Genomic DNA, 26055 nt, shown 5'->3' on the forward strand with positions numbered 1-26055 from the left:
GGGCTTAGCCTCAGACCTTGTCAACTCCTAAAAATGCTCCTGCTTTAAGTGATTGCCTACATTTTGCCAAATCACACCTCTTGCAGTGTGTTTCCAGACTGTGAGAAGGGTCTCAGCAGGAGTCTGTGCTGTCCTTCCATGCTGTGAAGGTTCAATCACTGCTTTCTCTGGCTTCTTTCCCTTAGCCTGGCATCCTCTTTTTGTGCGCCAGGTGATTCTGACATTTCTGGTTCAGGGCTTATTTTACACAGTGCTTTGCTTTCTTTGCCTGCTTCTTACTAACAGAATGCAATGTAGTGAAAATTACTGCAGTTTTTGTCAAATTACAAAGCCATCAGCACTGGAAGTGTAGGCGCTCCTCGTGAGAGCAAGCCCATTTAAACTTTTTACCAAGCAGCAAAAACTGTCTGGTCTTAATTGAAATTTAAATAATAAACCAGGGAGCACTTTGAAATTACACATAATGTATGATAATGTAATAAGTCCCCAAAATTGTAAACTTAGGAACATGCAAATATTGACTCCAGACTTCACAAAACTTTTAACTGCCTTCTCATGTATTTATTTATTTATTTTTTTTTTCGTTACTGGTTATGGAAATTGGAAATTGGCCACTGAGATGCTCATGGGCCAATCCTGACTTTGAGTCTCCTTTCAGAGTGCTGCACTTACAAAATGATTCACAGCTCTTCCCAGGCAAATGCACAGGGAATAACTGCTGCAGCAGTTTGTTGCAGATAAATCTCGGTAGCAGCACAGGTGTCATGTTAAACAGCTCAGATGGCAGCTTCAGTGACTCATCTGCTGTTTCATCTCTGTAGAAGTCAGACTCTCCATTCTTTCTCAAACTCTTCTGACTCCTCCGTCAAGTGTCTGTTGACGGTGCTGAAGTCAGCAGCAAAGACCCAAAGGTTTTGTTGGCTTTTGGCAATATGCTACACATCAGAGTGAAGAGCAATATCCACCAGCACATACACAATGTGATATCAACATTTTGCAATGTATCAGCAATTGACTTACAGAACACATTTAAAAACAACAGTGATGACCAAATAAAATAGACAATTAAGTTGATTATGTAAAATGACTGTTGTAAAGCAGAAGCAAAACTAGAAGGGCACTCATTAGAGCACTCCGCAAAGGCCAAACAATCCAGCACGTCTGTGCGATCGACATTATCTGCACCTGTACAAACTCATAGATCTAACAGCATTAGTAGGTCTGATTTTTTTTACATCAAAATCCAAACAGTATTTCCTGAGGCACTGACAAAAATGTGGAAAAATGCCCACAATATTCAGGTAAGTGATTTAAAAATTCCTGGATCCACCCCTTGATTGATTGGCACCAAAACTGAATGGTTCTTCCCCACGCACCCCGCCAAGTTTGGTTCAAATCGGTTCATTCTTTTTGCAAACAAACCAACAGGGTGAATAAAGATGAGTTATAAAACAAGATTTAAAAATAAAGAGGAGGACAGAGCCTGATTGTAGTGGTAAATTAGTGGTTTAGGATCAATAGCAGAAACAGCTTGATCACCTTTGAATTTTAGATTGGAGCAGGAGACACTGAGGAGCTCGCCAGTGTGGAGGTCTTTTTCCTCATTAGTTTCTTTAATGTCATTTAGACAGTGTTTTCCCATAGCTATCTTGGTAGCTTGGTCACCTATAAGCAACAGTTCATTGTTTATCTCTAGTATAGCCATGAAGACGCCTCTCTCCAGTCCCCATCGGCAGTTGCCATAGCAACCGAGGTCATGGCACAGACCCTCAGAGATAGGAGACAGACAGAGCCTCCGGTGGAGGAGGTAACAGGCATAACAAACAGCTGTTGTCTCAGGGTTAGTAAGTTACACAACTATCTCTAAGTCGGACAGAAAACGTGACCAACATTATGGTAAAACCTGGTTTGATGTTTAGCATTAGGTACCCAATAGAAGTGTAGATAGCATAGTGTAGAGTTAGATAGGTTAGGAAGGAATGCTACAGAATAGGATGGCATTACCCACTGTCTCCTTGTCGTGTTATCGCTTTTCTCCACGGTGCATCGTGCTTCAATAAATGCTTCTGCTTAAGACATCTCGGTCCTCCGAACTTTCCTCACACAGTTCACAAAATTTCCATCACAATCAGAGGGTCTTGAGGGTCTGGGAGTGGACAGGCACAAAGAGCTTTAAAAACAAATGAAAGAATCTTAAATCAATCCATGATTTGACAGATAATCCGTGCAGTTGAGATACTGTAGTATGGGTGAAATGTGTTCTCTTGTTCTTGTGCCCAGACCTGGCCTCCTGAATTTCAAGCTAACTGGAGGTGATAAAGTAATGACTGTTTTTTTATACAACAAGGATGGAAATGCACCAATTGGTTCTGGAGGGGAGCATGATTGATAACTTCCAGATCTTTTTGAGAGAGGGATGGTTTAACTTTTCTGATGGATCTGAGGGGGAAGACGCCAGAGTTGACTACAGAACTAATCTGTCAAATTTTAAAGCTGAGTGACAGATTACTGCTAAATGTTTTTGCATGAGTATATATTCTCAGAGAGAGAGACGGTCAAGAATACTGGAAGAGGAATGAGAAGACTCAAAATGAGGCTCATAATAGAAATACTGTAGCTCCCGGTGTTATAGAGCCTGCACTGTATAGATAGTATGGATGCAGAGAAACCTATGAGCCCCTGAGATACCGTGTGAGTGTTGCTCTAGCTGTATCAGTCAAGCTTCAGGTAACATTTGAGTTGACTGGAGTTCAGAGATATAAACATTACATCTCATTAACACAGGCTTGTCATTTATTGCAGTTGTAACAGTTGAAATGTGACTTTGGCTTGCCATTTACACCTGAATCTACCTACAGTATATGCAGGGGCAATATACACAGTCTTTTACACCTTGCTCCATTGGGCTTTTTTTTTTTTTTATGTGACTGCTTTCCCAGATAACAGCAATTTTAATTACAGTGGTAAATAGATAGGAACAATAGCTAGGAACACTATTGTATGCTCCAGATGATCTCTTTGTGGAGAAGAGTTTTTGAAATGTTAGCTGCTGCCTCACTGGAGAGAGGACTACAGCTCTAAACCCTTCTTTTCATTTGCTGAAGGTCTCTCCTGTGGACTCCCTGCTGAAGAAGTCCTTGCTGCTCAGCAGGATGGATTCAGGCTTTTTGGGAAGTGCTAGATGAAGAAAGTTTGCTTCTTTACTCACTTCTACATTTGTAGAGCAGCTCTGTGACCAGCATATGCAATACAGAGGCTTTTATAATGTACAGCAGCTATTATTCTTGAAATTCCCCTGGAAAGATTAGCTTTTGTTTTCTTTCTCTTCAAGCCAAATGTATTTTTCATCCCCACAATTGTTAGCTGTTAGCTGAGAGAATTGGTTACAATGTGTGAGCAATAATCAGAAGAAGTACAAGTGGAAGCTTTATTGGTGTTGCTGACACCACATGCCTTTGAGCCGCTGTTTTCATCTCACACACGTCTGAAGGCTGGAACATGCTTCTCTGTCTGAACATATACAGGTGTTGTACAAGCTTGTATTTCACCTTCACTTTAACCGGAAACTACAAGCTTAAGAGTTTTTTTTTTATTGTTTGTCTAATAAACTGAATATTTTTTGGTTTTGTTGTTGGTCAAACTAAACAAGCAGTCGATCATCTTGTGTTTTAAGAAATTGTACTGGGACTATTTCTTGACTATATAAACCAAACAATTAATGAGTTAATTAAGAAAATAATTATCTGATGAATTGATAATGAAAATAATCATTAGCTGCAACCCAACGGGACTGTTAACAAAGGTGCAAATGCACAGCAGTATATCACAGATCCAGAGATGGAGGACTGCAACTACTGCTGTGCTGCAGTCACTAAGCAGCTGGTTCTGTGCAGGCACATGTACGCCACCATGCTGACATGACAGGTTGTATTTCTTAAACCTTTGGGCAAATTTTTCCAGTTAGAATTTCTGACTTTAACACAACAGAGCATCCTCCGAAACACACTCTATCTATGCAACAGCTCAGAAACAGAGCGGAGAGTTTTACATTCCACCCAAGGCTACCTCATGACCAACATACCCCCTGACTACCCTTTCACTAGAGTTAGTGTCAGATGAATAAAATAATAAAGGAATTTGGGAAGAGTCAGTCACTCAACAGTCAGTCAGTTCAGCCTGTCACTCAGTGGTTAGGGGGGGTCAGTAAGTGAAAAATTACCTGTAATTTGCTCCAATAGGTTCCAGTTTTCCACTAGTCAACCTTGTGGCAGAAATTCTCCCTAACAACAGAACTCTTACTGAAAAATATTTCAGTCCTCTAGTAGCTTCAGGTCCTGAGCTTCAGTCTTCTTGATGCCTTCTTGAATAACAGTGCACTCTGCTTCTTCACCAATCACTCTGATATCTGAACACGTATAATAACAGAAGTATATTTCATATTATTTGAAATGTTATAATAGGATTTTTCAGTTTTTATTCACCCCAGTTCATTTCTCCTGTGCTTGAAGAGCCAGAGGCGCTCACAGATTTAATAGCAGGTAAATACTTCTCTGCTGACTCCAGTATCTGTCTCACTGTCCTCAGTGAAATTACTGCAGCATCATGATCTCAGTGGAAAACATTGACAGGCAAATGCAGCTTTACCAACTCCATTTCTCTTTTCTTTTATTTCTTTCTGAGTGTCTCAGAATAAAGGAGACAGTTGTCAATCCCTTATTCACTTGAAAAGACAGAGATAATCAGCAGAAACATGGCAGTTTGTTGCGTTTTTTCTCAGATCCATAGAGGCCAATTATCTCAGAAAAAACAAAACATAAACGTCATACTAAAACTGAATAAGTGTCAGGAACTGGAATTTTCTGTTGTATTTGTCTCAGTAAAAACACAATTCAGGGTCTTGTTTCCCTTCACACCTGGAGAAATGAAAGGAATATACACACTGGGAGATCAGCTTTTAGATCAACATGACATTTCATTTCTTTCAAAAGGAATTTACGAGACACTCTTGTCACAACTTCTCACCACCTGATCTGAGCTAAACAGCAATTGTATATTCTTCATATATTTGAAAAGCTAAAGAGCTTTGCTTTTTTCTTATCTTTAAAAAGATTGTTCCACTTCTGAGGCTGTTGCTGTGTCAGTTGAGATAAACCGAACACAGCTTTTTAAGTTTAGTTAAGTGACTCTGTTTTCATATATACTTTTGCTTCCGTCGGACATTGTGTGAATAAATCTAATCTGAAGAAAGTGAGTTGAGATCTGAGGCGTGGCTTTAACAAAGAAAGAAAGAACATTTCCATCTCTGACGTGGATTCAACTTAAATCAGATACACTTAAAAATCGGCAGACATTTCACGCTTTACAGTCATTTTTCTGTCCGAGAGTCTAACCTGTATGAATAACGTCAATATAAAAAAGTCCTGTCCCCCTGTAAAGTTTCTTTTCTTTCTTCCTTTTATTTCAATTATGACCACGCGTGGTCTCTCTTAGTCACTCATTACTTTAAAGTTCCTCTTCATGTGCGTTTAAGCCATGTAAAAATACTGTGCTGTGAGTTATATTTAATTTAAAATGGTTTTCCTACATAAAAAGTGACAAAAAATGGAAAGCGCATCTACTCTTACATCCTCATTGAGAAATTCTAGATCAGACCTTGAGCCCCACCCACCACCGCTGCATGTGCTAGGTTGACACGTGAAAGGGCAGAGATTATCAAGATGGTTAGAAACCCAGACTCAGGAGTTTGTGAAGGAGTGATGACTTAGTTTTGGACCAAAATCAGCGACTAGAAAATGTATCAGAAAGGTAAATGCAGTTATCTGCTATGGTGTTTGTTAGCTTTTAACTGGCAGTGGCTGACACAGTGTTGGTGGTTGTGCTAATGCAAACTCTGGCTCTCTGCACTGATAACGTTTTGAGTTTGCCCTGCCCCTCGTTCTGGCAAGTTGCCTGTATTGGTTCCTTAGGTTATATGGCGTATGAATTCCTGGCTGTGAATCAGTTTTTATGAGACTGTCATTGGTTCACTGCACTTCCAAGGGGGAAATATGCAGTCATGGCATTGATTATTTCGCTCATGATGTATCATGTTTTATGTAAAAAACATCATATGTACGTTAACAAGGTCAAACTTGATTTTCTTTATCTTCTTCCTTTAAAGGAATTCAAAAGTAAAAATAATTTTTTTCAGTCAGTCAAAATCCTAAATGTGACATGTATAATATTCTATACAGAGAGAAGAAGGTGCAGTTTCATCACTCAGTTTAGAGAGTTTAATGAGTTAATGAAGTCAGGTGGTAGAAAGTAATAGTACATTCATGATATCAGTTAAATTCTTCTGCTTCTTCTTCGGCTCCTGAAATTGAAGTGGTTATCACAATAGTGGCACATTACCATATCAATGTACCTGCACAAGCCATGTTTTTGTATGGCAGTATGTTTACAGGAAATGGTGTATTCATGATGTCTCTCACAGGTAGAACTGGCTGTCTTCCACAGTGACGTACTAGGTGGGATAAAAGGACAAAAATTGTTGTGTTTACCTGCAGGGAGAGGCATGCAGGAATTGATGGATCTTACTGATGGCACTGGGGTGCTATATAGAGAGTCCTGGTTAATCTTGCAGATTTCGTCTTGGGCATTCATAATGCATGAGGGTGTGAAGGTGCTTTCAGGCAGCAAGCGGCTTCAGGTTGCCAGCAGAGTGCAAGACCACTGCTGAGGCTTCTGACTACCTCTGATCCCACCTGTCTGCTCAACACAGGCTGCTGCTCTTCAATATTCACCCCCTATAATTTCATCACACAGCTAAACAGAGCACATTGCAGCTTAAAATGGGAAAATGGTTAACACACTTAATCACCTATAGCATGTTTTGATAACTAGTATCATTAACGTCTACTGTCCTAGACCAGATAATCACACTTTGGAGCTCATGTTGCTCCAATGCAGTTTGTTCTCATTGATCTAGCTACTTGTGAAGCGTTTGGCATTCATATAACTCAGACACCTTACTTAAAAAGCCCTGTACCAGTTGGTGTTCCTGGTAGCTCCCAGGGTCCTCAGCAGGCTCATTCTCCAGAGCCTTTGCTGCAGGCAGACCCTGCAGCCATCCAGCTGGTTTGACAAAACAGGTTTGTTATCCTGCTTTCCCATTAACCAGCTGCTCTGCACTCAGCTCAGTTTTTCTTCGGTTTCTCTTAATTTCTGTGCTTTAAATTGTTGGTTTCAAATAATAAGATTTTGACAGGAAATTAATCTGCACTGAAATTAATTTCCCCAGAATAACTTAATCTTCCCCTGACTCTGCTGACTGACCAGCCATCCACCCCTCAGTCTATCTGGCCTCTTTTCTCTCTGCACACTACATTAGCCAACCAATATTCTGGGTAATTGAGCTATTTTGGATAAAGCTTCTCTTCTTATTCTCTGCACCACAACATACAGTAGCTGCACCAATAGTGAGGATAAACTGCATTGGCAGCAGTGACTCAAAAGATCACACATTACAACAAAAAAGATCTATCCAAGTAAATCCATAATCAACTCTTGTGCATAAGTTATTTATGAACTACATATGATTAATTTCCTCAGCATAATTGAATGGATGATTTGGGCTCAGATAAATTTCCTCTCAAAAAACATTTTTAATGAAGGAGGTGAATTGAAATGCTATTTTCAGGTTTAATGAAAGGTCCTTTCCTCTACTCCTGTAATGAGACCATTAATGCACCAAAATAGTGAAGCTCCAGTTCATTTACACTCAAATTATCCAAGAGCTGTGACTGACAAATTGATTAAATTCTTCTAAGCACTTTTCAAAATTTAAATTTTACCTTTCAGAGTATCAGGATTCTTGAACTTCTATATTTAGAGTAATACCTACTCAGTTACTACTACATGTATAACATGTACAAACGGTCAATGTTAACCCATGTGTGTTCCAGTAACTACCCAGTGCTGATAAATGGCTCAGCAGTGAAGATATTGTCTTACTGTAGTAAATGGATGTGTGTCAATGCCAGTTCAATACAGTAAATGCAGGGTAACAGTAAAATCAGACTTTCACGGGTAATTAATACAACTAAAATCAAACAAAAGCTGCTTTTGAGTTATTTATACACCACTTATTTGTAAGCATTTCCTTAGAGGCCTCAGAATTGGTTATTTGTCAATTGTGGGCCCGTTGTTACTCACCATATAAGATTATTGGACCCTCACATCTGAAATGAATACCAGAGGAATGGATGGAGGGAGCACTGGTTTGTATAGGTTCAGCTATTTTGTTTTGCCTTGGCAGCACCAAACACTAATTATTTGCTCCATAAGATTGACTTGCTCATTGCGTTCCACTTTGCATTAGTGCCTCTGGCTTAATTAAAATATGAAGGAAAATGCTGTTTACTGTTTAATGTAATGATCTCTGAGACTTATTTAAGTGACCTTATTCTGATGTCTAATTGAGTGTTGAGAGAGTAGAGTAAGTGAAGCAGGGATGCTGTCTGTTCGTGTGTAATCCAGCAGTAAGTGTGTTGCTCCTGGCAGAAGCAAGCTGCTGTGAACCAACCAACAACTCAACCGTCTTAACCTTCAGGAGGCTGCTGCCGGTCTGATCAGCTTTGGTCCAAAACAACAACATACCTGAGTTTCCCTGAAAGAAAAAACACAAAGGGATTACTGAAGCTGCTGTTTGTAGTTGTCTGACATCAGTGTTTCAAGGATAAAAGAGAGGAAAAGTTCTACCCAGCTCACTTTTATTTTGGATACCCATTCTTCTCTGACCTGGTTTCATAAATCCAGGTTTATAAAACACCTTGAGGCTGTTTTAACTGTTATTGAACCAAGTGTGTTTTGCGTAAAAACAACATTCATATCTAAAACATAACAGGAGTCATTACAAAGTGAGAGAAGGTCAGACAACATGACTCCTGGGATGTGTTCTGGAAAGAAGGTTTGAGAAATTTTATACTCAGCAAAGTGCTACACATGCTGGTTTTTTGATCCTGAACAGGTGAATCCAGTTCAGGAGATTAGGTTCACTCAACCTCAGCTAGACAGAGCTGAGGTTGGTCTTGCAAAAAAATTGCTGACAGTGACAGAGTTATAAAGAAATGAAATAAAATAAGAAGAACACTATAACCTCTAACAAAATGTCATCTCTACTCCCAGATGACAATAACAGATCTACATCTGGAGATGCAAATAAAAATAATGAATGAATCTAATGCTACACCTGCTGCCCCGATGTAACCATGCAGAACTGAGAAAGTTATCTGCAATTTGTGAAAAGTGGTATTGACTCTATTTTCAATCCGTGTGGAAGCATTGCTTACAAATTGCTTTCATGAAACAAGCCCCGTTGTATTTAAGGTACAACTCATGCCACTGGCAGCCTTCTGGTGGCAGAAAGTTTAAGATGTATTTGTTGTTCCAAACGGGGAACTTTTTTGCCAGGTTTTTTTTTTTTTTTTTTTTTGGAAGCTCTTTATTTTTAAACATTTTCACATTGTTCAACTTTAAGCAAAAAAGAAAGATAAACTAGAGAGAAATGGAGAAAGAACCAACCTGAGGTCATGGGTTCGACAACATGTACAGGAAATAATAAAAGTCATCATAGAAAGGGTTTAACATGTTCAGCGCTTCAAGAAAATGCAAGTGTTTAACTATATGAACAAACAGGGCTACAGTAGGTCCATTCTTCTGAAGCCAATGCTTTGCAACAGCTTTTTTCCCTGCTGCCAGCAAGATCTTTAAGAGGTATTTATCATCTTTACTTTACCCATCAGGGATATGACAGAGAAACAGAGAAGTGAATGTTATATCGATACTAAAACCCAAAACAATTGTGATAATTATAGCCACATTCTTCCAAAAAAACTGAAAGGAGGGACACGACCAAAACACATGGGCCAGTTCAACCATGATTTCTCTACATTGTCTCCAGCAGCCTAACTGGGTTTCAGTTTGTTTAGTTTTTTGTTTAGGGCTAATAATAAAAAAAGGAATCAAGCAGAAGTCTCTCCAGGCCAAGGAGTTGGTTGTGGACGACTGTATTGTCCAGACTCTCGGCCACGTTTCCTCAGTTATTTCAATGTCCATTCCTTTTTCCCATCGTAGTTTCACATAGTCTGTGGGGCCATTTTTCATTGATGTGATGCCATAGTACCTGAAAAATTCCTGATTGCTTAAGGCATATGTTTGACAAAGATGATCAAAACTATAAAGTACCCAATTTTTAACTATCTTGCATAAACTAGTGATGCTGAAATCAGCATATTGTCCATATCTATGATCATACAATGCCGGCATGTAATCAGGGTCATCTGCTGGCCATCTAAGCAGTTAACCTCTCTCTGTAGTTGAAAGTATTGAACAACTTCTATCCATATTTTCAATGAAAAATTCACCCACTGACTTTCCGTCTGCGGTATTTGCTTCTCCCTATCAACACAGCCTGACTGGGCTGGAATATCTAAGAAAGAAAACTCTATTGTCTTCCACTTAGCTTCATAAAATGGATTACAGCATACTAGAGGCCTCGGCTGAGTTGATATGTATAATAATCTGAGGAGAATATTCATCTTAACTGATCTGATTCTATCAGCAAAATCAAGGGGAAAGATACTCCACCTATTACGGTCATCGTATATTTTTTTGCTGTGATTATAATTAACATCAAATAACAGTGATTGATCTTTAGGTAAATATACACCTAAATACTTGATGTGGGAGGAGTACCAGTTAAAATTTTATTTTGCAATGAATTGTTTGGTATGGGTGTAATTGAATGTCAAAGCCTGGGTTTTATTTATATTAACAGTATATCCTGAGTATCTCCTATACATTACCAGATTTTCATTATTACAGGCAGGCCTGAGTCTGGGTCCATTATTGTGACAAGCATATAGACATAGACAGAGAGATGTCATCTGCATATAGACTTACTCTATACTCTCCCCCCATAGATATGCCTTTCAATTCTGTCTCCTGCCGTTCTGCTTGAGCCAGGGGTTCAATGAATAAATGAAAAAGGCTCACGTTGGCGGGACAGCCCTGCCTGCACCCATGTTGCAGAGTTATGGCATTAGAGAGGCTACCATTTCCCCCATTTGTCCTGCAGGGTCACAATTGGGCTGGCATGCCGGGCCGCCGTGGTTGGCTGGGGTCTGCACTGCTAGGGATGCAGTGCTGGGGGGGGGGGCTTCCTGCCCACTGCCGTCTACAGGCCTTCTTGCAGTGGGGGCTGTCACCTCTGTACTCCCTCATGGGCTTACCTGTGGGTGGGGCACGTGGCTGTCGTGGGGGCATCCTGCCTCAGGTCCTTGGGCCCTGGGAGCAACTGGGGGCCTTGGTGGCCTGGTTTCCAGCTGCTTGTGCCTTTTGGTCTGGGGGGGCGGTGTTACTGCAGCCCCCACATCAACTACCCACCACATCCAAGGACAAATCGGTACACACTTACACGCACATGCGCACACACACACTCACACACACACACACACACACACACACACACACACACACACACACACACACACATACACATACACATACACATACAGAGTGTAATTATTAATGATTATAGAGCGACTATAAATATGGTTATAGATAGATAGATATGGTTGGTTATTGTTAATGTTACTGTGGTTGTTTTGCTTTTATTGTTGTTATTGTTGTTGTTGTAGTTGTTTTTCTCTGTCTCTCCAGCCCCTTTTTTATTTTTTCCCATATTCTCTCTGTTTTCCTATTCCTGTCCACTCTCATTCCCGATGCGATCCGGTTGTCTTAATAAAAGTTAAAATATGCGGCAGGAAGAGTAACCCATACTCCTCCTTCGCAGAGTAAATCTGCCCCAACAAAACAAGGCATCCAGACCACTCATACTGCTTGCCTATGGTACCATGACACAATAAAAAGAAATGTAAAAAAAAGGCTACCATTGACCTTTATTCTTGCTAATGGGGAAGTGTAAAGAACCTGAATGCATCCTATAAAGTTTTCCCTGAAGCCAAATCTGTCCATTACTAAGTAGAAAAATTCGGAGTCAAATGCTTTTTCAGCTTTTTTGTCATGTTTATAGTTGAGCTTTGTCACTATCAATACATTTTTTTAGTCAGGATCTATGTTAATGTAGTTTTCTAGTCTTAAATATTGGTAATGATAATTGATATCCCCCTTGTGTCAGACAAAATAAGAAAAGAGAGGAGTAGAAATTGATTTTGTGAGTCTTTAATTGTGGTTTCAGATACACTGGGACATTATTTTAACTGACCTCCATATACAGAGATTTTTTTTCAGGAGCCAGTAGTAATAAAGACATGTACCTGCAGACAGACAAGAACCTGTTAGCTCAACAAAACCTCACTTCTTCCCTCTCTCAGATCAGATGAAGAGCAGCTCATCTGTAGTCCACCCAGCAGAGCCAGGAAGTGCCCTCTCCGAGGAAACCTGCTGCTGTCTTCATCATCTGACTGGCAGCCTGCGGGCATTTCACACCATCTGTCAGGTAAGGATTAAACAACACAGAATTATCCATACCTGAGGCTCTCTAACTCTCGCTAACAATCTACCTTTTCACACAACCCACTAGACAAAAAAGGCAAGTCTGGACCACGTAAGCAGGAGAATTTTTCTACACATTTCAGAGATTTTTTTTTTTCAGTCATTAATTCTTGTTGAAGTTCATTAAATTCAGACAGCAGAGGTAATTAGAGGAATCATTGAAGTGCATGGCTTGTAGGTGTTTTTGTCAATCTCTGATTAATATTACATATTCTTAGATTTAATTTCTTCAGATTGGGACTTGATTAATATTGATCATCACAGGATTGATGTCAGAACGACGTGGAAATAATTTACGTGCTATTCATTTGTTTTCAACATATATTGGAGTCCTGCTTGTCCCAGATGAGTTCTTATTTTATCTTATCAGGAGACTAACTCTAATTACACAGTGTAGAGAATTATGATCAGCTGCGTATCACCGATTTCCTCAAACCGTGTGAAACTAATTAGGTCTGGCACATGTTGCCTCTTAAATTATACTATGATTCTGTTACCCAAATGGATTCCTGTACATAAATCCAGGTTTAGTAAAATATTGTTTCTCTTGCCATAAGTGAACCAGCGTTAATACACCTGTGGCCCATTTTGAATACTGACCCTTTTTAAGCCCTCTGGAGTTCATAGTGCATTGAAACTGGCAAAGTAGACTGCTTTATTTTGCATTTTATAGTTACTTAAAGACTTGAGTCTTCTTCTGTCTTGAAGCCAAAAGAGAAAGGGGATGGTGAAAACCAGTTAATTCTGACTAAAGTTTTTTTGTCATCAAATTGTATAACTTAATAAGCAAAAGTTCTTCTCTCACTCAAGCTGCTCATTTTTACAGAGCAAAGAAAGTTATCTGTTTTACTTGTTTTTTACCTTTAAAACTCACTGGTGCACCTGTGAGTCAGTCAATACAAATTCACGCTGTGCAGCCAAACACTGTTTTGAATTCTAGTGGAGATCCCAGTGTTTCCAAAGACAACAAATGTGTGAATCTGGAGTAATGCTTACTAAATGATACACAAGACAGAATAGAATATTTATAATATATAATAATAGAATATTTCTTCTTGATGGAATGGCACTGCCATAAAACTACATGGGGTTGCTATGTGAACATTATGTAATTTTAATGCATCAAAGCTTCAATGAAGAGCTGGAACAAGCTGACACAGAATCCCTGTGATACTGTCAGGCAGTGCAGAAAAGCTACTCAAGAAACAGAGTGGAAAAGTGAATGTTGAGGTCATTTGGTTTCATAAGGGTGACCACTGGTTTTGAATTTATTTGATTGAATGCAGATCCTGTATATTTTGAAAGAGCCAATCAAATCTGGCATAAAGCAGTAGGGTCAGGTTGTATTACAGACAGAGATGATGGTCACACTAAGCAGCTGCTACACAACTCGGTGGACACATGAACATGTCTTGTCCTACAGCTTAGCTCGCTGAATGAGCCACTGAACAAACATTCACCAGGGAAAAGTTAACACAGCTAACATACTTTGCGGGCTAGTTAGATAGTTAGCTGCATCACATTAAACAGCATGGAAACATACTCACAGATGCTGGTGTGATCCTCGCTCTTCTAAATCACTGGCAACACACTGTCTGACTATGTCATGTAGCTTTGGAGCAAGTTTGTTTACTTCATCTCTCTTCCTTACGGTGAACATCAGCACTCCAACAGCCTGCTGCTGCTGCTTGGCCTATGTAACATCATCATGTTGCATTTTTAGAGAATTGATATATGTGCAATATTACTGAACAGAAAAAGCTTAGAGCAAGTGTGAGGTCAACCAGAGTCAACCACAATAAATGAAGGCTGAATAAAAAGAGACATAAAATAGAAACAAGACAGATAAAAGTGTTATATTACCAAAGTGTGTCGGCAGCCAGTGCAGCGTGACTTTGAATGCCCAGTGTGAACTTTCTTTGTTGATCTGCCAAAATAAAATATGTTATGTGGATAAATTATCTCTAAATAAAACTGAACCCAGACAGTGTGAAGGTTCAGTGAAAAAATGGTATCAGTTGCACCATAATAGAAAGGTACTTGAATTTGTCTTTCACATGTTCATGGAACAGAACAAACTTTAATTTATCTTCATGTTATTTTCAAAATAGTAGTATGATTTCTCATGTAAGGCTTCAGTATTTCTGTACAACTATAATTCAACTCAAAATTAATTATGATCTGACTTAAACAGGTACTGAAAGTCATCAGTCGGGGTTGCAGCAAGAAGGTTTTTCAAATCAGTTTAAAGTAATTTACATGAATTAATTGCTTTTTTACTTGCCAAACTAACTTTACTTTACAAAATCACACATTTAGTAGTACTCCCTGGGACCTATAAACACGCTTTGATGTGTAAATCCATGGAGCTCAACTTTAATAACAACAGCTGTGATTGGCTGTGTCAGCACTGAATGTATGATTCTTCTTACCTTTCAAAGCCTGGACCATGTTGGCATGTCTCTTGTCCACACTAAAAATATGAGTTTTAGTTGGTATCAATATTGATTTAGTGTGGAATGTCTAACATAACATCTAACATTTCCATCTCCATTTTATGACCCCTCTACCTCCAAACCACACTGTCGCTGTCCTTATCTGATAAGGAATATTTGTTGTTTTTGAGCTTTCAAAAATCACAGCAAAAATGAATTTTGCACTGTGGACAGTACAGAATGGTATTTCACTTAAATAGCTGCCTTTAGGCAGCAATAAGTTGTTAATTGAAAGTAAACCGAGGAGCAACCCTCTTATTCCAACTCTCTCTACCCACAATGCATTGCATCAGTGTACAGTACACAGACTAGCTGACTCCTCTCTGAAACTCATTGACCTGCCCCCCTTTTCTGGCTTCCAGCAGCTTGATCTCTGCTCTGCTCTCAAAGAAACTCAGAGTGTCTTCTGTGTTTCAGCCAACTGGCCGGCCGGTCGGGCAGCAGCCTGCAGCCTGTGCGGCGAATATAAAGCCATGTGAGAGTGCATTGATCACCATCTCGCTCCATCTGGTATTCAATATAAAGTGTGTGTGGAAAAAAATACGAGGCGGCAGCTCAGGAGCAGCTCACATCACTCAATAGCAAACTGACTGATGTCATACTTAAAGTCTTTAATGCTTCAGTTTACTCTACTATCTACTAATAAATGTTGTACTGAGAGCTCACTGTGGCCAGACATACTGATGCTGATACTGACTGCTTTCACCTTAGAAAAATCTGTGGATATAGATGCTTGGTGATGAACATACTTCTCACAGGGCTAGTTTGTGAGCTAACCACCAACACACTATCCAGCCAGGTACTTTCCATACTGTTGTCAGTTACAATAACTCTCTTTGTACTGTGCCGGTTCCCCCTCTGGCATTTGTTTGCAGGATTGTAGCTCATTTCATTCAATATGGAGTTCCACTAGAGATGGCCTGCTCTCTCAGCTAACTGTCACCAGCAAGCTTATAACATCACAATAAGTTCACCCAGTTCATTCAAAACTCATATTTGCATCATCAGTTATTGCCTCTTAACTGTTTACAAACATTTGCAAAACAGTACAATTTTTATACACATACGTATGTTTTTAAATGTTTTAAAAGGAGCTTCCTCTGCTTTCAGTTCAATCCTGGATGTTCACTGGAACATATTATTTGGCCTCCATATTGTTATGGAGGTGAATGTGGGCCGCCAACATTTTTGAGATTTTAAAGGTTGGGAACCACTGCCATAAGGAGAATACAATAAAAAATGATTTGTTGTAAAATGTTAGCACATTGGAGACACTACAACTTAAGCATGATAACATGATAATGGACAGATCACACAAGACACTACAGTGAAGACTCAGTTGTAGTAGAGCTGATGTTTCTAACTAGAGAATCACACAGAATTACTAACAAATCCAGAGTCAGGGTTTTCCCAAATATCTATTTGTACATAAATATTCAGCTATGCTTCATTATGTATGAAGAAATGTTCCTAAATGTGCTGTTAACGACGGTATCAAGTGTGTGAAAATTAACAGAGCAAACTAAATGGAGATTTCATTCACACTTAAACCAGCCTCTCTGCTCATTCTCATGCTTCTTTCCTCTCTGTTTTTCTAAAGTCCATTCAGCCTCTGTTTAGTTGATTTGGGGGTTGCCACGGTAAAGATAAAAACACTCCATTAATGATTAAGTGATGCAGAAGTAACATGTTGCTTCTTCACGGGGGGTCAATAGAATCACTGGTTCAAAATCTGATGCCGGCTTTGATCGGCACACTTGGCAGGTCAGAGACAGAAATTCCTCTGTGGGCACTTTTATACAGAAGAGGGGAGAATGGCTGTGGATAGTAGTGAGGGACCCATTGGGAGTCAATGGCTGAATGAGCGCTCAATCAAATAAAAGCATGCTTTGAACAATTGATTCAATTTCTGAACCCTTTACGACTTTAGTGTGGTTCATTTGGCTGAGTGAGAGTGAAGCCATCTGGGCTCCAGGGGCACTAATTAACTGATGAACCTGAAAATTCAGCATTCATCCCTCTTTCAATAGAACTGTGGTATAACTGAGCAAACTGTGGGAAATAAACCCAACTTGCCAGGGTTTATTTTTAACGTTTTGTCAACACACTTTATTCCTGACAGTGAGCTCCGAAGTTTGAAACCACTGTCATGTCTCTGCAGTTAGATGGAGATGGAATTAAGATGTGGTTAACCTAGCTTAGCATTAAGATTGGAAACAGCTGCCCAATAAAAATGGTATGCCTATTAGCACTAAAGCTTACTAACACATTGTCACTAACACATCACATTTGTTTAATCTGTGCAGAACCAAGACATTGAAAGATGGAAATGACAGTTTGTGATTTTAGGGGAAATTATGTGTCTTATCGAGCAACTTGTGTAGCATCATCAACTGGTGCACTGGTTGCCAGATACTCGGTGAGTACAGGTTTAGCTTTTGGTCTATACACAGGTGGTGTGGTACCACACCTGGCAACCTGCATGGCTGTGATGACAACACTTAAGTACAGCTACTGTGCCCTGCTGTTGTTGTTTGTGAACAAATAGTTTCAGCACATAACTCATTCTAAAACCCCAAAGTTACTTTCCTCTTTGTGTAAAGATTCAACAAATTACATCTGCACTAGTGCTTTATTTGGTAAGTATATTTTATGAAGTATTGAGAGAACCAGGCTAGCTGTTTCTTCTTTACAGTTTTTATTCTCAGCTAGACTAAATTCTAACATCAGCTCTGTACTTGATGCAAAGACATGAAAACAGTATTGATCGTATCTCAAGCACTAGTCTCCATCCAGTCTCCCATTTATTTCAAAGAAAGTGTGTAAGACTGACAGATCTAAGCATTTTCTTTCCTGTTTCAGTTTGATTTCTTAGCCAACTCTGACAGACAGGTTATTATTCTAGTGCTGTGCCATTACCCTGTTTTGCACAGTATCACACTACAAGCCTAATAAAACTGTGCTCTGTAACTATGCACTCCACACTGTGTTCAATATTTATTTGGTGCCCACATCTTTCTGGATAGGTTGTTGCAGTCTTTGACCTCTGATAACCAGCGGTTTTTCATGCTTGGGGGAAAAAGGGCTGAGCCACAGTCAGGCCTGTGTGGTTCCTCACAATCTCCTGCTGGTAACTAAGGTGCAGCATAGATAAATCCATGTTGTCATCACATTTTGGTTTTATTTAACTTTTTACTGCAGCCAAAAATCTCCAACTTCATACAGTGAGAGGTTAAAAGAGCTCCATCCAGGCCTAACTGACTAACTTCAGACAAAAACTCTACCAAGGTCTGTTCTGTGTTTGTGAATGATTCAATTCAATTCAATTCAATTTTATTTGTATAGCGCCAAATCATAATATACATTATCTCAAGGCACTTTACAGGGTAAGGTCAAGACCTTACTTTGTTACAGAATAAACCCAACAGTTCCCACAAAGAGCAAGCGCTTGGCGACAGGGGGGAGGAAAAACTCCCTTTTAACAGGAAGAAATCTCCAACAGAACCGGGCTCAGGGTGGGCGGCCGTCTGCCTCGACCGGTTGGGTTTAGGAGAAGATAGAAAGAGGGGGAGGGGGAGGAGAGGGGAGAGAAGAGAGAGAGAGAGAGACCAGGAACAGCTGTGTCGGTAATGGTGTTATCAATAATAATGACAGGTAACAGTGGTTAATAGTAAAGATGAGTAGTGGTGGATCTGGGTCCTGCTGCTCCCGGGGCAGAGATACCTGCAGAATGAGGACAGAGAGAGGGAGAGAGAGGAGAAGCACAAACTACGGGAGAGAAAAATGATGGAGGCTGAGTGACATTTATGTGTTCTCGATGGGTAACACACACATTTTTACACACATTTCTAAGTGATTTTTATCAAACCTTGAAGATGTAGCAACAAATAATCTTCACTTTAAAATAGGATGATTCTAGTTGTGCAGTTTGTTTGCATTTTTTCCATCAATGAAAATATAGAATTTAACTAGAGCGAAATGTTAGCATCATTTAATCTCTCCTGCTTTTAAATAATGAGAATCTGCTTTCCATGTAAGCCTCACCCCTCTAACTCTCCACCTGTGTGTGTCACTGTTTGTGTTTGACTCCCAGGGTGTACTGTTAAGTTCTGTAAGAATCTTTCCTGCAACCAGAGGCCTGCTCTTTCCTCTGTGTACCTCAGGTTCAGGTAATTATAAAATCTCTCACCCATCTGATTTGAACATTAAACAACCAGCTGGTTTCTGTGTGTGCGACGTGTCCACGGGGGCCAGCGGGGTGTGTGACGCTCATGTTGAGTGTGTGTGTTAGTGCACAGTGTGATTCCTTGTTTCACGGGGACTCTGGCTTCAGCGTTATCCGATTCCCCTGCTGTCAAAACTCTCAGTGGGGTTTCATTATCAGATTCCCCCGCTGACTGACTCTGCACGCCTTCCCCTCTCCTCTCTGTTTTCTGTTTTCTTCACCGTACATCGTTGGCTGAATGAAACCAAAAGCTTCTCTCTCAAAAATGTTTTCAGTTCAGTTCATTTTTGGCACTGAACATGATCTGATGAATGTGATACCACAGCCTCGTCCCCAGGCGGTTCTGTGTTACACAAATTGGGCTGAAACCCCTGCTGTGTGTTGAATCATGGTTGCGTCGACCCACCTGTAACCAATGCTGCATTCGCTCTTGAATTCTGCAAAGGCAGCAGCCCAGTTTCCATCCAGATAAAATGCAAATTTTAACAGCATTATCATAAAATTGGCAAAAGAAAATGCAAATTAATGCATTTTCTATCTGCTACTGTTATGTGAATGTTAGAGGTTGGGTTCATTAAAAAATACAGATGGTGGTAGAACAGAGCGACAGTCAAACATCAAATGTGGAAAAACAATGTGGAAAACATGATAGAAATATGACACTTAAAGTCTGTTTTGTGTATTAATCTGTGGAGAGTTACAGTCTCCTCATCACTGCACATAAATCTGATGTTTTTGTCTACTCAGTGGAAGGTCAAGTGACATTTACATTACATGCTGTCACAACTTTATGCATATAAAACAAGTACACTAAGGGTTAGTTTTTCTATTGTGGAGTTTCTTTGATTTGTTGAGCCACTCTGGAATGACATGATAGAACAAATACAGCTTAATCTTAAATCTGTGCACTCTGTGCAAATGAGAAGCAGATTTATAGACTGCCAGTAGAAAGGAATAGCACTCAGTCAAGATGTATGAATGGGAACCATAACCGTAAGTTATTTAATCTGTATACCCTCTAAATGAAAGCTGAGTATGATAACATCCATCCTGTATGCTGCACAATAGCAATCAGCCACTCAGAGCAGTTTATGAATTAGACACTGTGCAAATCTTATTTGATTGATAATCCATAATTCTTATATGTGAATAAAGGGCAGGAAGGTGTTTTGAGATATAGAATAAGTTGTGCTTTACCAATCAAAGAGCAATTGGACATTGGCTAATATCATGTAATCGCTTATTTCCAGGCAGCAAAATAATATTATAGTACTTAAAATATTTCTCTGACACCAGTAATAAGCCTCTGTTAGTACTGCAGCGTTATATTTACCTGTCTTTATTATGAATGCCAGTCCTGATTGACAATTTTCCCCTAAACCATGCTCTCAGTTTAGTGTCCAGTGTGTGAACTGACTGATTAACTTAACTCATCACTTTACTCATATTCACTCACTGTTTGAAAAAAAGGCTACCCATGGGGCTCAATGGAAGAAAATGTGCCAAAAGTCCCCTTTGTATTAAGTCATAAATGCATTGCATTATTTATAGCTACTGAAATGCTCCCAAACCTTCCATACAGTTAGATCCAGTTCCAGATCTTTATCATGTGCCAAAGCAGAAGTTCGGGAAAAGTCTAAACTGATAAAAAAAAGACTTTGTAGTGAAAGCTTTTGCACATTCCCATGCTGAGAAAAAATCTAATTAAATAAGATAAAAGATTTGTAGACAGGTGCACAGTGGTTTAGATTCTTCTGATAGTGTGATGTGTTAATTTAATTTGATTAAATGTAATTTTTGTCGTTCTGACTGGTTAGGGTTCATTTCCGCTTTCTCCTCGTCTGCTTCATCCGGCAGTACTTGATGTTCCTCAGAAATGTATCTGAAATACAGCAAGAGACAATCAGGCAAATAGTATGAGTACATGACTAAAATTCAATAAAAATATTGTATAACATCACTTCTTATCCTTAAGCTGAATCAAATGAGCTGTAAATTATCTTCAATTCCATGAATTACACAAAAACCACCTCTATTGACTTTTCTGACTCTAAGCAATTAAAATTAAATTGTCTCCTTACATTGCGGGATGCCAGGAGTCTCTTCTATCATGTTGCGTAGCTCTATTTCTTTCAGCCTGATCAAGAGCTCACACATCTCATCCTCCTCGCTCCACAAAGCTGAACCTGGATCCTCTGCAGCTGTTGCACAGAAGACATCCAGAGGTTGATAATCAGACACCACCAAACAGTCTGATGGCGTCAACGCTGTTGGAGCTTCAACCTGCTGAGCTGTTGAGCTGTTGTTCTGGCTGACACCATGACTGTAGTCCGTATTAGAAGAATGAGCAGCTGAAGTGGTCCTCAGAGAGCTGAGCTGTTTAGGTTTAGGGTCAAAACGAGCCCAGATTTCTTTGTTTTCAATTGCATTGTCGTGGATAGAGGGGAAATAACTGACAGCAGCCATTTTGCCAAGAGAGTGCATCGTTCTTATTTAGATTCAAAGAAGAGGACATCCTGGAATCTTCTAGAACCAGAGAAGGCTGTAGGTCTAACAGCAGGATGCCACATCATGTATAGTAACAAGGACTTGTAAATACTTGTTGTTAAGGAGTAGTGGGACACTTTGAACAAAAATAATTAATTTTTGTTATACTTTTGGCAAAAATGCCAATATTTACTAATTCCAGATTCTCTTAAGCTTTGTCATACATCTCAGTGAAGTGAATGTCTGGGTTTTAGTCTGTTGCTGGAACAAAAACAGGCCATCATGACCTCAGATGTCTCTGGGACACTTTAACAGGCATTTTTAAACATGTTTACTGACAAAACAGTTCATTGATTTATCAAGATAGAAACAAATAGACAAGTTCATAATAAAGAATAAAACTCAGCCTACTTGCAGCCCTAATGTGGTGCTTTGTGTCAGCTCTGCATGATTGAACTTTGACTCGAGCTGCGATGAACCTTTGTGCGTGTATCCCACCTGTGAGATGGACAAAAAACAAACTTGTGTTTTCTGCTGGAAGTTTCCAAGTTGTAAATACTGCTCCGAGCAGCGCCAGTTGCTCAGGACCCTTACTTTTCTGCTGTAATCTGAATGTGAAGCTGCAGCCAGTAGCTGACCTCAGTTTAGCTGAACTTAGCTCATCTTAGTTTAGCAGAGAGAGGTGATTTCCTGGAGTCATGTTGTCACATTGTCGATTTCAACTTCTACTACTGAAAGCACAACCTGTCCTTGTTTTACTTCTTTTTCATTTTGTGCCTTTTGAGGTGTGGGGACGTCTTTCAGAAGCTGCCTCATGTTTTTTTTTTCGTCCACAAATCACAAGATTGGTGGTTCATCCACAGCGTCTCCTATTCACATAGTGAAGTGTCCGTGGGCCGCACACTGAGCCCAAACTGCTCTGATGGTCACACGGCCCACGGCAGTACGTGCGTGTGAATTGTAAGTTCGTCGCGTAAAAAAGAATTTTTTTTAACAATTCCTACATTATGGCCAATTTTACTTTATGGAGCAATGAAATGCACCAGTAATAATAATAATAATGTTTTGTGGGCATGTGTCACGCCAGATCAAACAGCGGTGTCTTTATTTATCGCCCTGTTGGAAAAGGAATCAGTAAGTCTTTAACAGGCAACATCAGCCTGTAGTTTGGCAGAGGGTGTTTGAGACAGTGGGGGACTGAGGGGGAGCTTTCTGGAGAGGAGGAGCTGTGACACCGTGGTACAGCGCCTCTCTCTCTCTCTCTCTCTCTCTCCCTCTCTCTCTCCTCCTTCGGTCGCGGGTTTGAGGAGATCTCTCTTGGAGCTGGAGAGGGGAGGTCGGCCGTCTCTCTCCTCCGGCAGCCTCACACGGCTTCATCATGGATCTGGGGACTAAAAGCAGAGTCGCTGGGATTATCGCTCAGGTCGCCCTGCTTCTCTCCAGCTCCTGCGGGACGGACGCAGAAGGTGAGCAGGCTGTGCGCGCTTTTACTTTCCCACGGAGGAGACGGAGCGAGTCCGGGCAGCTCCGGACCCGGAGAGGAGGCTGTAAATTGGGCTTCATCTTTCTGTCACCCTGCCTGGATTGTGTTATCCGGATGCAGATATATTTAGTTGTCTCATTCACTTGTGTCAAATTGGGCAAAGTAAGCTACAGGGATTTCTTCTTCTGTGGGATTTAGTGCGTATCGGTTGCGCATCAGTGCTCGGTTGTTAATAAAGAGAAATAATGGGAGAGTTGGAGCGGTTCGATGTGAATGATGATTTAATTTGTGTTATCTATGAGAAGCAGATCAATTTTAGCAACGAATTTCGCCGTTGTTGCTAAAGCATTAACGTTTAATCAGAACGTGTCTTGTGCGTATTTTTGGAGCTACTTTTATACAGTGTCCATGTGTTTTCCATCTGTGTTACTAGATTTGAATCAAGTGTATATTGATTCTCAGGCTTGAAAAGCTTTCTACTTTCAGATGCTGCTGCACAGAGAAGGTGTTAATTCTCAGAGCTGAATGCTGGAAGCAAAAGGTCTCAGCTGTGTGTCTCTACCTTTCCAGCCTGACTGAAGCAGTTTGTCCACTGTGTGTATAAAACAAGGTTATCTCTTTGTTTTCTGGTTAATTGGGTGCTCAGAGCAGCATGATGAGCACCCTGGGACTGAGCCATGTTTGTGCTCACACACTCCAGAGAGCAGCCAGAGTGTGAAGGTGTGTGTGTCAGAGAGAGAGAAAAAGGTTGAATGTAGGTTGGAGAGGTGGGTTTGGTACTGAGAGGTTGCTGGTTTTACTCGGTGACTTCTGTGATTTTTTTTTTCCCCTCTAAATGCTGTTGAACACTGTGCCAGCTGCCCTTGGCAGTTTCCTTGTCTGAAGCTGTGTGTCAGTGTGTGAATGTGAAGCGGGGGCGTTGCTGTTACCCCTGTGCCTGAGAGAGGAGGAGAGCAAGAGAAAGGGAGGGAAATTGAAGGAGAGAAACAGGACGGCGTGAGGAGAGACATGGAGATTACGTTTGCTTGTGTGTGATGTGTGATCTGTGCTGCAGAGAAAGTCCTCCATCCTCTTCCACAACATTATGATCTTTTGTCCTCCTGGTTTTTGTCTCCATTTTCCTGTCTTTTAACTGTTTCTTCACTGTTTCACTTTTGCTGTTAAAGAAACGGTGACTTGGCTGCAGAATATTATTTCCATCTTCCTCCTCCTGCCTGTCCTCTCTTGCTCCTCTCTTATCTGCTTTTTTTAATCTGTCTAGTCCTCACTTTTCTTTACCCTGTGCCCATCTCTTCTTACTTTCACCTGTATTGTCTGTAACCTCTTAAACCCCAAAGTCACCACAAACCCATGCTGTGCAGCCAAATGTTCATCAAACCCACAGAACTTCACTTTAACTTCTAGTGGAGATCTCAGAGTTTCTAAAGACACCACGTATTTCAGGCTGAAGTTTGAAGGAAATGTATATAAAATGATGATATTTCAATTTGACAGAATGGAGAAATTATAACAAAGAGTAAACATCATTCAGCTGCAATGAAGAGTGTGAAGTGAAATGATTGTCCAACCTTGGAGCTACTAAAAAGGAGACCAAAGGGGGAAACTGAATGTGGAGATATTAAGGAATCCCCATATTTCACATTATCAAGGATGTATCTGTGCAGCCTAATCATGCGAAAGGTGTTGTTGTGGTTGTGTGTGATTTTGAGTCTGATGTTTTTGCTGCAGTTTAATATCACAACATTCGGCTGTAAGACGATGAGGGAGACAGATTGGTGTTCTTCATCCTTCCTTTGTGAAAGACCATCTACAGCTTCATCAGAATGTCTGAATCTCTTTCTCTTTTCCTCCTGCTGTGTCTCTCCTCCAGCTGCTTCTCCTGCTCTTTCCTGCTGTTTCTGACTCAGATCTTCTGACTCTGTCTTCTACTCCCCGACTCGTCTCTCTGCTCTTCTCTCTTCCTGCTGTTTCCCGTCAACTTCTTTCCCCCTCCTTTGTCCTCCTAACACATTTGTCTATTTGTATTTCCTCCTCTTCTTTTCTTTGGATTATCTATCTCCATACCTGTTTTCTTTTTCTTCTCCACTACCTGGATTTGTGCCCTCCTGCTGTATTTGAATCAGAGCTGCTGCTGTGTCGCTCACCCTTTCACCCCTAGTCTTCCTGTTAACCGTCCTCCCTCTGCCTCTCTAGTCTCTCTTCTTTTCTCTCCCATTTCATGTTCACATTTCTTCATCTTTGTCTTTGTATTCTCTCTCCTGCTGCTCATTTGCGTCTTTCAGAGTAGTTTCACAGTTTCTATCAGTGGGTGGTTGTATTCAGTTTCAGCTGATAGGATTTGGCAATATTTTGTGATACTATTCAGTTTATAGTTGCCAGTATTAACGTTTAAGAGCTCCTGAAGGAGAATTTGACTGTCATAGGATACTAATAGATTGTTTGAAGCATCTCTCATTGCTACATTTTAGTCTTAAAAAGTGTTTAAATGTGACCCCTAACTTTAAGACTGAAACATGCTTCTTAGGGCTGCATGTAAGGAGAACATACTATACGTTTTTGTCTGTGTTTTGCACCCGCCTCCAAACAGGAAGCTTGCTTGATGCATAGATCCTCATGATGTATTTTTGGGATTTGGGCAACAAGTCCTCCAAATGACACAAAAAAATGTATCCGTACCCTCTAGAACTATACATTGAAGCTGGTTCTGATCTGATGCCACTATAGTTACAATGATACACACTTAATTTCGATCATGCAGTCTGGTTGGAAACAGAAGATAGACAGCTGTCTCCTGTGTTAAAGTCCAG

At 40.2% G+C, this 26055-nt stretch overlaps 1 protein-coding gene across 3 annotated transcripts in view; it reads left to right on the top strand.

Annotated features, from left to right (window-relative positions):
* The window catches only part of LOC139628887 (contactin-associated protein-like 4), a 156675-nt gene that overhangs the window by 29736 nt on the left and 100884 nt on the right, over positions 1-26055 (top strand). The window contains exon 1 of one of the 3 annotated variants that reach the window (XM_071491034.1): positions 22749-23231. The exons of the other annotated variants lie outside the window; for them this stretch is intronic. Coding sequence (XP_071347135.1) covers positions 23144-23231 — 88 coding nt within the window. The 5' untranslated portion in view covers positions 22749-23143. Of the gene's footprint in view, positions 1-22748; positions 23232-26055 lie in introns of those variants that run through there. 3 annotated transcript variants of the gene reach the window in all.

The sequence above is a fragment of the Trachinotus anak genome, unplaced genomic scaffold (genome assembly GCF_046630095.1).
Source record: "Trachinotus anak isolate AG129_WGS33_773 ecotype Australia unplaced genomic scaffold, CSIRO_AGI_Tana_v1 ptg000012l, whole genome shotgun sequence".
Taxonomy (NCBI): Eukaryota; Metazoa; Chordata; class Actinopteri; order Carangiformes; family Carangidae; genus Trachinotus; species Trachinotus anak.